Below are 12,952 nucleotides of genomic sequence, written 5' to 3' on the forward strand. Positions count from 1 at the left end.
AGGAACCACATCACACCAGGCCTCTTCCTCAAATTTCCCAATTGAGAAATGAACTAAACAGCGTTTTGAAACATCTACCTCATTTCCTTTTTGAATCCACGATAATTTATACGGATTCGGATGCTCCTCGGTCGGCAAATTGAGTTGTTCGATCATAGTGGTAGAGGCTACGTTCTCACAACTCCCGCTATCAATGATTAATTGACAAACACGACCATTAACAGTACAACGGGTTTTGAAAAGACTATGCCGTTGTAACGGCTCTTTTTTATGAGAATTCAATAAGCGGCAAAGAACCAGCAGGGGCCCATCATCAGGTGGAATGATGGTGGTTGTTGTTTTGAATTCATTTTGATTGTTAGCTTTGGGTTCAATCGATTGTTCCACTTCTTGGTCTTGTTCCTCCATAAGCGTAATAAATCTACGATTTGGACATCTCGACGCAATGTGGCCAAAGCCTTAGCACTTGAAGCATTTTCGCGCTGGGTAGCTAGTAGGACCTGAAGGACTCCGACTGCTACTTGCTTGGCGGTCAACTTCTTTGTAGTTTGGAGTGGTTGGAGGATTTTTCTTGAATTCAGTCTTTTCTTCTACAGAATCCCGGCCGATCACTCTGGTAGGTCCAGATTTTCCAAATCTCTGCTGCTTTTCTACTTTAAGGGAAAGACTGACAACGCCTTGAAACGTCCAATAAGGTTGTAGTTGAACGACATTGGCGATGGAAGGGTTTAAGCCTCCCAAAAATCACACAATGGTATTTTCTTCAGGTTCCACAAGATCGCATTTGAGCGATAACTGTTCAAACTCAGGTACATACTCTTCGACTGACAACTGATTTTGGCAGATTCGATGATATTTCAAAAAAAGAACATGTCGGTAATGATTCGTCAAGTATTTTCGTTGGAGTTCTCGCTTCATCTTGGCCCAACTAGTAATTTTACTACATCCTTCCCGATTCCTGGTTCTTTTGACATTCTCCCACCAGAGGGATGCGCTTTTCTTGAGCTTGATTGCAACTAATTTAACGATACGATCATGGGGTATTTCTTTGAATTCGATCACGTGCTCCACCGTGTGAAGCCAGTTCAAGAATTCGTCAGGATCCAGCCGACCAGCAAACTCCGAAAGGTCAATTTTGACTCCACAATCATCGCGCGAGCCTTTTCGAACTGGATCTTGATGTCTCCTAATCACCTCATCGTCACTAGAGCGATCTTGGTGAAAAGGATTGAATTCCTCATCATCTTCTTGCCGTTCAGCGGTATCTTTTTTGTTTAAATAAGGCTAATCGTTGTTGCAGCTATTGGATTTCTCGTTGAAGATCTTCAATGAGGATTGCTTGTACTGATTTTTGTGGATTTTTCCTAGGCGGCATCTTGCTAAGCTCTGATACCACCTCTGACCCAGCTTGCCGAGCAGATCACACAAACGGCACACCTACCTTGCTTGACCGGAGAAGTGGGCTTTCGCTTCCTTGTCAGGAGGCACGGAAGAGAGTAGATCACCACCTGATTCAAAAGGATCCAGGATACAGAAAACAAATTCTCATACGAACAGGAAAATTAAAAAGGATCTAACTTCTCTGTCTCTATTCCAACAATAGACTAGTATATATATACATGACCAAGGGCCGAAACAGAGCAAGCTACAGGAAGAAATTGAACAAAGCAATCTATAAGAAATACATGTATGTGACGCTCCGGCGTCAATTGCTTTCAAAAATAATATTGAAGTTTGCTATATGATAGTGGCATTTGGTATTTGTGAAGGAATGTGGTAAGAATGATTTTTTGAAAACTAAATTATTAAGTGAAAAAAAAATTGTATTGTGACAACTAGGTTGCTATAAGTATTGCAAAAACTAAGACAGGACTTAACTTATTAAGAGATAGTAACACTTCTGCATAGAAAAATTTAAAAAATGGACTAGTCCTTCAAAAATATGTTTTAACAACTCCCAAATTGTAATTATCCTAACCAAGGTTTTTCTAGAATGACGTTTCATAATCTTATCAATCAGTTTAACATGATCAACATATATAATCCAATTTGCTGAGTATTATTGATATAATCCTAAATTTATGGCCAACATTCTTCCATCTACAATGATAAAAAATCTATTGATAATTACTTTTCATCTACAATGTTCACTGGGCAATAGCTTTTCATCTACAACATTTGAACAATATGTGGATACTAACTTTCTATCTACAACAATCCAACAATTTGTGATCTTTATCTACAACCATCCAAGAAGTTTTGAATTGCAACATTCCATTTCTATTCTATTGTTAACTATAAATTCCATAATTGAAGCTAGTTTTCAAATCTGTTTCCTTTTTGAGATAGCTGTTTGTCAATTTATTTATACACAACTTTTTATTTTCTTAACACACCAAGTGAATAAAACTGTCATAAAATTTTTTATTTTGTACTCTCATCTCTTAGCATTATAAGTTTCATGAATTTCAAAAATACCATTTGTTGCTATTTGAAAGTATGAAAGAAAGTAACGGTTTAATAGAAGGAAAACCTTTATGAGAGGAAGGGGATAGTTTTTTTAAGTTGGCCTAGAAATCTGAAAGTACAATTAACTTATAGCTTATTTTCTATTGTAGCTATCTTCTAGTTGTTTATAAGGCATTCATTTAACGTCCACATTCAACCCATATTATTTTTTATGGCCGCTTTTGCCTATATCTCATGTATTACGAGAGGAAAATTTAGGGTTCGGATCAACCTGTTTGTTGTACAGGTCAGGTTCGGGTTCAAAATTCTGACTCGTTTAAAAATTGGGTCGAATTCAGGTTGACCCAACAACATGAAATCAACCCGATTTTGAACTGTCTGCGTAAGCTGGTAAGCCCTCCGTGTTCCGTGGTCCGCATTTCCCCTTCGCACCTCGACTCGCTCGAGTGCAATTCGACCCCGCCAGCAGCCCGGCATGCTGGCACTGGCGCTTGGCCGGTGAACTCCCCCGGACGTCTAAACTCGGGAGAGAACCTAATCCACCCTAAAGTAGCTAATTGCATTCCTGCAGACGACATCTTCCTTATGCTTGAATTTTCTCAATAAAGATAAATGCAACAGCCTACTTTTTGCCCTCCTGGATCATTTCTTTCAAACATTCCTCCCTCCTCAATCTTCTTATCTGAATTAATTGAAAACCTATGGCGGCAAGCTTATCTTCTTTGAGCAGCGACGCCTTTGGTGCGCTAAGAGGAATAAATTGAGTAAGAGAAGTTGGTGAGTGTGTCCAACATTTCTTTCTTTATGTTTCCTCAAAAGATGTTGCCAATATTGCATATTTTTCATCTTAGTTTCTCTTCAGGTCTGGGATCTTTCACCCGTCAAGCACGTTGCTGAAGAGCGATCAGATGGCTTGAAGAATTGTGTGGGATTAGTTGCAAAAAAGCAAGAAAAATCTCCATAAGAGAAATTGATTTGCCCCTCACGTCTCAACCCGTCAAATGCTCAAGCACTCGCCCATTGTTTTATTCAAATGGGTCCACGGGTTGGGTCGGATGAACTTGATAACCCGTACGGGTCGGGTCTGGATTGAAATACCTGACCCGTTTGCAAAAATGGGTTGCGTTTGGGTTGACCCGTTTACACCTAGGTCGGTCGAACTCGACCTGTTGACCCGAATTGACACCCCTATCATTTTATTGTTTTCTCTTATAAATACTTGCCTTCTTTCTTTTTCACTATTTTGCTATTTAATTATGTATGTAATGGCCTTGTTACAAAAAAGATGCTTTTCAAGCATTTCTTTCTTTGTGCCTCTTGACATTTTTAAAATTAGTAGTCATAGGTGACAATTTCTGATGGAGACATCAGAGCTTGGAAGGTCTATCAGAGATGTGGCCGTTGATCTACAACCACAATTGAGTCGATGTATTTTTGAGTCGTATTATATTTGTCTTTTATTATTTTATGCATGTCTTTGCTTTTGTTATTTTTCAGTTTTACCCCTTGAGGGAGGTCATGTGTTTACCCAAAGGGCTTTGTCGTCTCTTATTTTTGAGTCATTTGTATGAGGCTATATATAGCCCTTATGTTTTCTTTTCATGCTTAATGAATAGATGATAAAAATTCCCCTCATGTTTGAGGTCTTGTGAGAGCTTGAGAGAGCTTGGAGTGAAGTCTCGTGTAGAGGGAAACATATCACCCACTAACCTTGGAAGTGTCCGGATTCGTGGTTCTTTTTCTCTCTCTCTTTTCCTTTTCCCTTAATCCCCTAGCCGCCGGCCTAAGGTCCTTCCAAACTCCTAAGCCGCCGACCACCTAACTTCTCCCCGCACACCACCCGTCGACTAGATCCAATACCCACCACCATCCACGACCAACTTCCACACCGCCGGCCCGTCCCCTTGGCTTCCTCCCATCTCCACTTGCCATCAAGTCTTTCCTAAGTTTGATTTCATATTTTTGGTAACTCTATTAATGATCAAATTCAAATCTATTTGAATTTGAAATAGCTACATAATTTATAATCCTATTTTACGAAACTTACTAATTCATAACCTATTTAAATTTGGAATTAAATTGGGATGCAATCTTTCATTCCAAATTTAACTTATTAATTTAGAAAAGCATTGAATGCTTCATTAAACCCCTCCCTCTCTCTATTGCCGGTGGCCCCCTATGGAATAGCATTAGGAATTATTTCCAAATCCCAACTTACTCTCTTGGCCGAAATCCCCCACCTATTTAATTTCTTTCCAAGAGAGAGTCTCCCCTATTGGAATTAAAATAAATCCCTTCCCCTCTCTCTTGCCCGCTGCCCCTTCTCTCTCTTCCCCTTCATTAATTCCTTGCAATCAAAGGATTAATTGAGTTGTTTGAACTAAATTTTCCTCCACGAAAACTGAGCCCAAAGTCTTCCCATTGCCTCCTTCATTGGCCGGCCATCTCCCCCTTCTCCACTTCAACTTTTGAGAGGAACTTCATTCTCTCTAGTGGAGTCTTCAAGGGAGCAACAACGGTCGTCGGCTACACATCAATCTTCGAAAGCCAATGAATAGCTGATCCAAAGCTTGACTACGGAATCGCTTACGGCGAGCAAGGGAATGTCAACTTCCTCCACTCCACCTTCTTTGACTTCAATCCGGAAATCGATAATTATGTTGAAGAGTACGTGGACCGCATCATCTTCACACTTTCAGAAGGCATCGACGAACAACTCGCCAATGTCCAATGGAAAATTGTTTCCGGACAACCACAAGGGTGAACTTCTTCTCCTTTTCACTTATTTTCCCGACCCACTAATCTTGTAGGTGGTGATCAATTCACAAGGAATCGTGCTTGCCCTCAGCCTCCGATTAGTAAACGTAGAATTTGAGTGTACTATCTATGTTGTTTATCTCATTGTTAGATTAGGGATTTTGTTGAATGATTACTCAATTCGCATGTTGTTGAAATTCTAAGTTGTTTTGATAATTCAAGTGCTTAGAATGTGATTTGGCCTAAGCGTAGTGGCCCCTTTTACGTTTTCTATTTTCGTTTAGTAGCTAATAGTTTTAATTATTATTTGTTCCTTTCAAATTGTGCAAGTTTTTATTGCATTCATCTCAAAGCATATTTAGTACTGCATCAATTTCTGTTAGGGATATTTTGCAGTGTTGAAGTGGTCTCTGTTAGGAATTATTGTTCAATGAAGAAATATGCATGTAAATCCAAACATATTTGTAGTTTAAATCTTTGTTATTCTCGTATGGTTCTGAAAACAAATATATGAATAGTTTCGAATTCTCATTCAAAATTTACTGATTAAGCACCGTTCCTTGTCTTTGATTTTTGAATCATTCTTAACAGGGTTTTGATGTAAAGGTAATTGATGTCAATCGGACATGTAAAGTCACGAAGGTAGGTGCCTATTCTGTTTACATGTGACACTTTTTCATGTAATTTAGTTTGTTATGTAAATAAGTTTAACCTCTTTCCAAGTTCAGGGAGGTCAAATTGTAAAGTATATGGCACTGCTAGCTACAGGGAACTTCCATGGGGTCATTGGTTTTGCAAAAGCTAAAGGTCCAACTGCTAAAATCGCCATTCAGAAGGTATGCACTTAAACATGTTTGGAGCTTTTTTTAAGTAAGGCATCTTGAAGTGCATGTTGATTGAACATTGTTTGTTATTCCTTGATGAAGTGCATTCATCATTATTATTTCCTCCATCCTAACTATTTGGGAACAACTTTATAATCCTTACCTATTCTTTCGTATGCTATTATATTTAAATGCTTTCTCTGTTTGGTGCAAGTCCTTTTTGCATAATTTCTAGCTATGCTACTTCTGGTCTTTCTTTTCCTTTTTTATCTCTACATATGAATTCTATCTAATTGCTTTATTGGTGCATTTTGGACATTTTTGTACATTTTCTTATCACTTGAGTTTATTTTTACTAATATTTTAATGATATGCCACCATGATTTCTCTCTAAGATACTCGTTCCTTTCTACGTCATTTCTAAATTTATCATATATCTATCTGATATTGTTATTTTTGCCACAATTGGACTTTTAATAGCTTTTTAGTTGCCCAATACTTGATCTATATAGCTTTCCATGTCTTATTTTATTCTATACATGATATATTTTTATGCCATAATACATCTATTTATTCATTTTAATCACCTTTAATTTTAAAACCGACTTCTATTCTATTTCTTATTTTTTTTACACGATAAATCCAACTCATTAAAGCTATTGCACCTATTTATTACATTCTTATTTTTGCTGTGCATAACTTGGCTATTGTTGAATTTGTTGTCATATAACATTTCAATTCTTATTGAATTCTATAAACGATATTTTTTATCTCATAAGCATTTAAAGCTCTTCTTTATTTTAATCACTCAATTTTAACTTTATAAAGTAGGTCTTCTAATCTATGTCCATGCATCACTTCTACACACCCATGCATCACTTCGTAAAATATTTCTCACATTTAGTGATAATTATAAACTATTCACATTTAGTAAAATGACATTAAAGTGGATATCCATTCAGCTAACCCTAAGCTTACATCTTTTAAAATATTTCTCAATTCTAATTTTTCACTAGTTTTGTTTGAAGCAAAATGAAGTGCGTGCTTTAGAACTGAAGATTTGAAGCACAAGTGTTTTATTTTGCCAAAAGCTTGAAAATAGCTAAAGCATAATTTTAAGTGGCAACGTGCACACTTCTCTTCTAAAGCACAAGGAGTTCACAACATACGCTTCAAGCATACAAGCTATTTTCATGTTGCTATTCTGTAACATTTTGTGATTTGTTTGTTTGTTTTTTTTTTCTTATTATTGTTTTTTTACGTTTTTCTTAAAACTGTGGCCCTCGATGACTCGGTTAGGAAAGTAGATGCATTAGATATGACTTATGTTAAGCTAGATAGAGGTAGACTTAAAATGACTTGGTTAGAAAATATTATAAATGACATTTCTTTATTAGATTTAGATGAGAATTTGACTCTTAACAGGACACAATGGACAAAAAAGATTCATGTAGCTGACCCCACATAGTGGGATATAAGCTTCTTCTTTTTCTTGTTGTTGTTATAGTTTTTACTTTTTTTCAGCTATAGTTTAATCATATATTGATTAAATATTTATGTTCTCCATTTATTTTATGTTCAAATCATTAAAGATATGTATGCTGGAGCTATTACTTGTGTTCAAATACAAGGTAGTTTGACCAAGTATTTTCCTATTTCGGTTGAATTACATCGACGGTCAACCTTAAGCCCATATCTTTTTGCTTTAGTCATGGATGTTCTCACTAAACATTTGCAATAGGATGTACCTTGGTGTATGCTTTTTGCTTATGATATTCTTCTTCTTGATAAGACTAGAGAGGGAGTTGAACGTAAACTTGAATTATGGAGGTCAACCTTAGAGTCTAAAGGTTTTCATTTGAGTAGATCTAAAACTGAATATATGGAGTGAAATTTTAGTAGTAATAGACCTAATGAAGGGATTGTGACTTTGGGCAATCAAGTCATTAATAAGAGTACAAGTTTTAGATATCTTGAATCTATTGTTCAGAGTGATGGTGAAATATATCTGGATATTATCAGCATAATTCAAGTTGGATGGTTGAAGTGGAGGAATGCATCGGGCTGGTTGTGCGATAGAAAAGCCCCCCTCAAACTTAAGGAAAAATTCTATAAGATGGTGGTGAGACCTACGATGCTTTATGGTGCCGAATGTTGGCCATTAAAAGGGAAGCATAATACTAAATTAAGTGTGGCAGAGATGAGGATGTTTGGGTGGATGAGCGGCTTTACCCTTAGAGATAGGATACAAAATGAGCATATACGTGAAAAGGTTGGAGTAGCTCCAGTGGAACATAAAATTAGAGAGAGTCGCCTTAGATGGTTTGGTCACATTAAACGGAGGCCTTCCGATGACCCGGTTAGGAAAGTTGAGGTATTAGATTTGACTTATATTAAGAAAGGTAGAGGTTGACCTAAAAAGACTTGGTTAGAAAATATTAGAAATGATTTTTCTTTATTAAATCTAAATGAGGATTTGACTTTTAATAGGACACAATGGTGAAAAAGGATTCATGTAGCCGACTCCACGTAGTGATACAAAGGCTTGATGATGTTGTTATTGTTATTATTGAAATTTTGATTTCTCAATTTCTGTTGCTTGTAAAGTACTGTATTTTGACATGTTCTTTATTATAGAATAATATTTTTTGATGCTATGTTTAAATATTCAAGTGCTATTTTTAGAAAATTTAATCTTAATGTTGTTCATTACTTTTATCTTGATAATAGTCATAAACTACTGAATTTAGGTAATTATAGAGGAATCTTATTTGTCATATAATGAAGTTATGCAAGAGATTTATAAAGATCTACTTTGAAAGAAAGTTTTATGTTAAGGCAATTCATGAAAATATATAGAGAGCATAAAAAGGATCTTCATATGATTTTTATTTATCTTAAGAAACGACTATGATATTTCATTTGATGCGCATTAATGAAGAAATTTTTATGCTGAAGGTATGTTAAAGATAATAAAAACATGTATAAGGGGGTCATACTATTTTAAGTAGTTGTAGAGTGACCATTTTTTTAAAAAAATTATAATAGAATTATGACAAGGAATATTATTGAGTGCATTTTTCTTTTTGTATTTGTTATGCGGATGTTTCTTAAGGATATTCGAAGTGACATACGTTGATGAATGCTTTGCAAATGACATATTCTTACTCGGTAAGACACTCGTTTAAAAAGTGAAAAGTTGTAGTAATAGAGAAAATGCTTAGAACATAGTGGGGTTAGAATTTGTAGTGTAGAAATCAGGTATATGATATATAATTTTAGTGGGCATGCTAAGAACAATTATTCACTATTATTATTAGAAGATAAACTGAAACTTGTGAGATAGCTTTATACATCATAGAGTTAATATAAAGAAGAATGAGTTATAAATGGGAATATAGCTTCTGGAGTTAAATTTGGGAGGTTAAAATAGACATGTGTTCTTAAAGTGTTATAAGAAGATATTATAGAAATTTGTAGCTAAATTTTATAAAATTGTCATTAGACCAACGATGTTATATGGATTTGAGCATTGCCGAATAAAAGATTAATTGATAGTTAAGCATGATATTAATGAGAATGTTATGATGAATGTGTGGAGAAACTAGGAATGATTGATGAATTGATGATTATATTAAAATAATGATTTTAGTGGCTTATAAGAAAAATACTTTAATTGAATGGAAATTATTCGAAATGATTTTGAAGACTACAACATGCAATAAAAATAATTTGAAAATGAGAAATCGTTGTCAATAAAAAAAAAGCACTTAATGTTTTTATTGAAGCAATTATGAGGAGTGAATACAATAAACAAATCATTATAATAAAGAGATAAAGTGTTATACAAAGATATCAAGATTTATGTGATTTGACTAAAGCACACTTATGCCAGCAAGAGAGAAAATAGAATCTAATCTAGTATAGAGAAGCCATAGGTTTATGCATAAAAAGAATATAAAAAGGTCTTATCCAAACCTATAGTCTACCTACTCTCACAAAAAAGGGGCAAATCTCTCATGTCAAAGAAAGAATAATTCAAATGGAATAATAAATGAACAAGATTTAACTACATATCTTAAATAACCCTCTAAAAAGTTTCTATAAAGGATAACTTATGGCATTCTTAAGAATTCATTGCAAAATTTCTAGTTTGTTGACCTATTTTATAAGATAAAAAAGATAAAATCTCATATAGCCCCTCTCTCCACGTTGAGCTTAGTATGTCACCCCTTTGTATCTATCTCTCGATCTCCCTCACTCTCTGACCATCACTTCCTCTAATCATCTCTCTTACGCACCATATCGTCGACCTCTCCACCCTCTCTTTCACATGTTCTCTCTCTCTCTCTCTCTCTCTCTCTCTCTCCTCTCTATTTCTCTCCCTTTTCCCTTTCTTTATCTTTTCTCTTTCTTTCTCTCTTTATCTTTCCATCTCTCTTCTCCCTCTCTTTCTCTCTCCCCTTTTCCTCTAAAGAGGTAAAGTCAGAGAAAAAAATTAATTACTTTTGCATATTTGCCTTACAAATTTCATTGCCTCTTCATTTCCTCATCATCATATTCCCTGGAGGTATAAATTTGATGATCCTCAAAATCTCAAGCGGGACGTGTTCGACTTGACAAGCAGAACCCATAAAATGGATAAACTGAGTATATGCAAATTGTAAAAAAAAAAAAAAAAGAAGGTATGTGAATAAATGAATATTGAATGAACTCATTGGGCATATACAACAAATTTGAAAATTTTCCAGTGCAAGGATAGAACTCCATAACTTCAACTGAACACACATGACTATGTAGTGTGATGCTAATGAGAGCTTAAATGAAGTGAATGAGCTTCCTCCATTTGTAACAAGAATATTGATGTCATGTGGGGTCCATCCAGGTGAAGTACAAGTTGCACATATAAATTCTATTCAGGTGAAGTACAAGTTGCGCATATAAATTCTATTCATTTGAGAATACATACAAAAGATTCCAACCCATGATATTCGCAACTGGGTCTGGAATATACGCTTAAGGGGATAGAATGCCAGCAATGATATATTTAAAATTCAAGGCCACAAAAAATGCTCCAATGACAATGCATTTATGTGAACAACCGTTATGTTAGACCATTGGACATATCAAATGATTGGATTCACATGAATGGTTTTAAAACAAGACGGAATAATCCAATCTCTTGCATGCAATGGTTCTATGAGTGCCATATTGCATTTAATGGGTGTATGAGTGCCCTAGGCGATGTATACATTAATTACTAAAAGGGAGATTTGTATATATCTCGTCAATAAGCAGTACACCTTCTGAACAAAATCTTCCAAATGAGACAAAGTAGTACACTTTTACGTGTTACTTGCAGCATTCTTGTTTTGACAAAGTGTGCATGATGCATTAAATCATAGAAAGCAATTGTATCTGCACATTATCCAAATACATAGAGTAAATATACTGAAAACATGCAAATGCATTGTGCATTGCAAGTGCACAAAGAAAAATGTTAACATATTAATGAATGTGCACATGCTTTATGTATATGCACCGAAGATCATGCAAGCATGCAAGTGCATCATGTGAGTGCATTAAGAAAGATTCAAGTGGGTAGTGCAAGTACAACATGAAATATGCAAATGTGCTATGCAAACACATTGTAAAATGTACATATATGCTTTACAAATACATCAAAGAGTGTGTGTGATATATCGAAGTACTTAAAATAATTGCACCCACATATGCTCTGACAAATTCATTGAATTTATAAATCCTAGGTCTGAGAAGGCTACACAAGTTAACTGAAATAAATTTAGATTTTCTTTGCTTTAAATACATGCAAATATTTTAAAATTCTATAATTATGTCAGAAAATTTAAACTCTTTTAAATTTTAAATACCAAATTATCAATATTATATGCATGAGTTGGACTTTGCTTATAGGGTAGAGTCATGAGTCCTACAATTTATGCCTGATCCTCCTTGTAAGTATTGGAGTAAGACGAGACTTGAACCACATGATGTATGAGTAGTATGTTTTAAATGGTGCAACATAAATCATATTCTCACAAATTAATGTACATATACAAAATCCACAATGTTTTTTAATATTATGTTCACATTAGGTTTTTAATGCCTTTTATAAAGAAATTTCATTATAAAATACAAACTATTTAGTTTACTGCTCGTATGATAGTTTATTAGTTTGTAAAATAAATACTGAATTCTAACCAATGATTTTACACCCAAATAGCTCCACAAATAAATTGTTAGCCTTTGAGCAGATAATTTTACTGCAAAATTATACCATTAAATAACCATCATGGCTAGAGCCGGCAAGTTTTTTAATGGCTAAAAATCTTGAGTAATGAATCTTAAATGTACTTGATATGATAAAAGTCCTTTGTTAGCTAATTTCAACTTAAATTTCTCCCCTTAAATAAATATAAATCTGAAGTCTATAAGGTTCACTTTGATGAAGCAACACATGGTTTTTAGCAGACATCTTTTAGTTAGGTTGAATTGACCACCTCTTCCAATTAAGTAAAATAAGATCTATAACATTCAGGATGATAAAATCATGGATCTTTATCGGGTTTATCATAATTCCCCTCATCATCCGTTTTAAATATAAAGTTTTAAATTTAAATTTGTACTAAATTTGTTGCTACTATATGCTAAGCATTTAATTTATAATGGCCAGTTTTAATATAAAGTTCTCTTTCATCATTTTCATCATTAAGGTAGGTAACTAATCATATAGGCTTGCGGCTATGGAAAACATAGAACCAGATCAAAAGTTTTCAGAAATTGGGTGAAATCTGTAAGTAGAATCTTATATGCATTATGAAAATTTTACCCGCAAAATACTTAAACTCTCTTAGCAGAGTTGGCCTACAAATTTTGGAGCC

General features: G+C 34.7%; 1 protein-coding gene across 2 annotated transcripts in view; it reads left to right on the top strand.

Annotated features, from left to right (window-relative positions):
* The window catches only part of LOC110097146, a 68,363-nt gene that overhangs the window by 37,484 nt on the left and 17,927 nt on the right, over window positions 1–12,952 (top strand). For both annotated transcript variants that reach the window (XR_002303172.2, XM_020823398.2), the window contains exons 3-4: window positions 5,818–5,868; window positions 5,955–6,062. Coding sequence is in view for 1 of the 2 variants with exons in the window: in XM_020823398.2 (XP_020679057.1) it covers window positions 5,818–5,868; window positions 5,955–6,062 (159 nt within the window). In the remaining variant the exon portion in view is untranslated. The remainder of the gene's footprint in view (window positions 1–5,817; window positions 5,869–5,954; window positions 6,063–12,952) is intronic.

The sequence above is a fragment of the Dendrobium catenatum genome, unplaced genomic scaffold, assembly GCF_001605985.2.
Source record: "Dendrobium catenatum unplaced genomic scaffold, ASM160598v2 fragScaff_scaffold_368, whole genome shotgun sequence".
NCBI lineage: Eukaryota > Viridiplantae > Streptophyta > Magnoliopsida > Asparagales > Orchidaceae > Dendrobium > Dendrobium catenatum.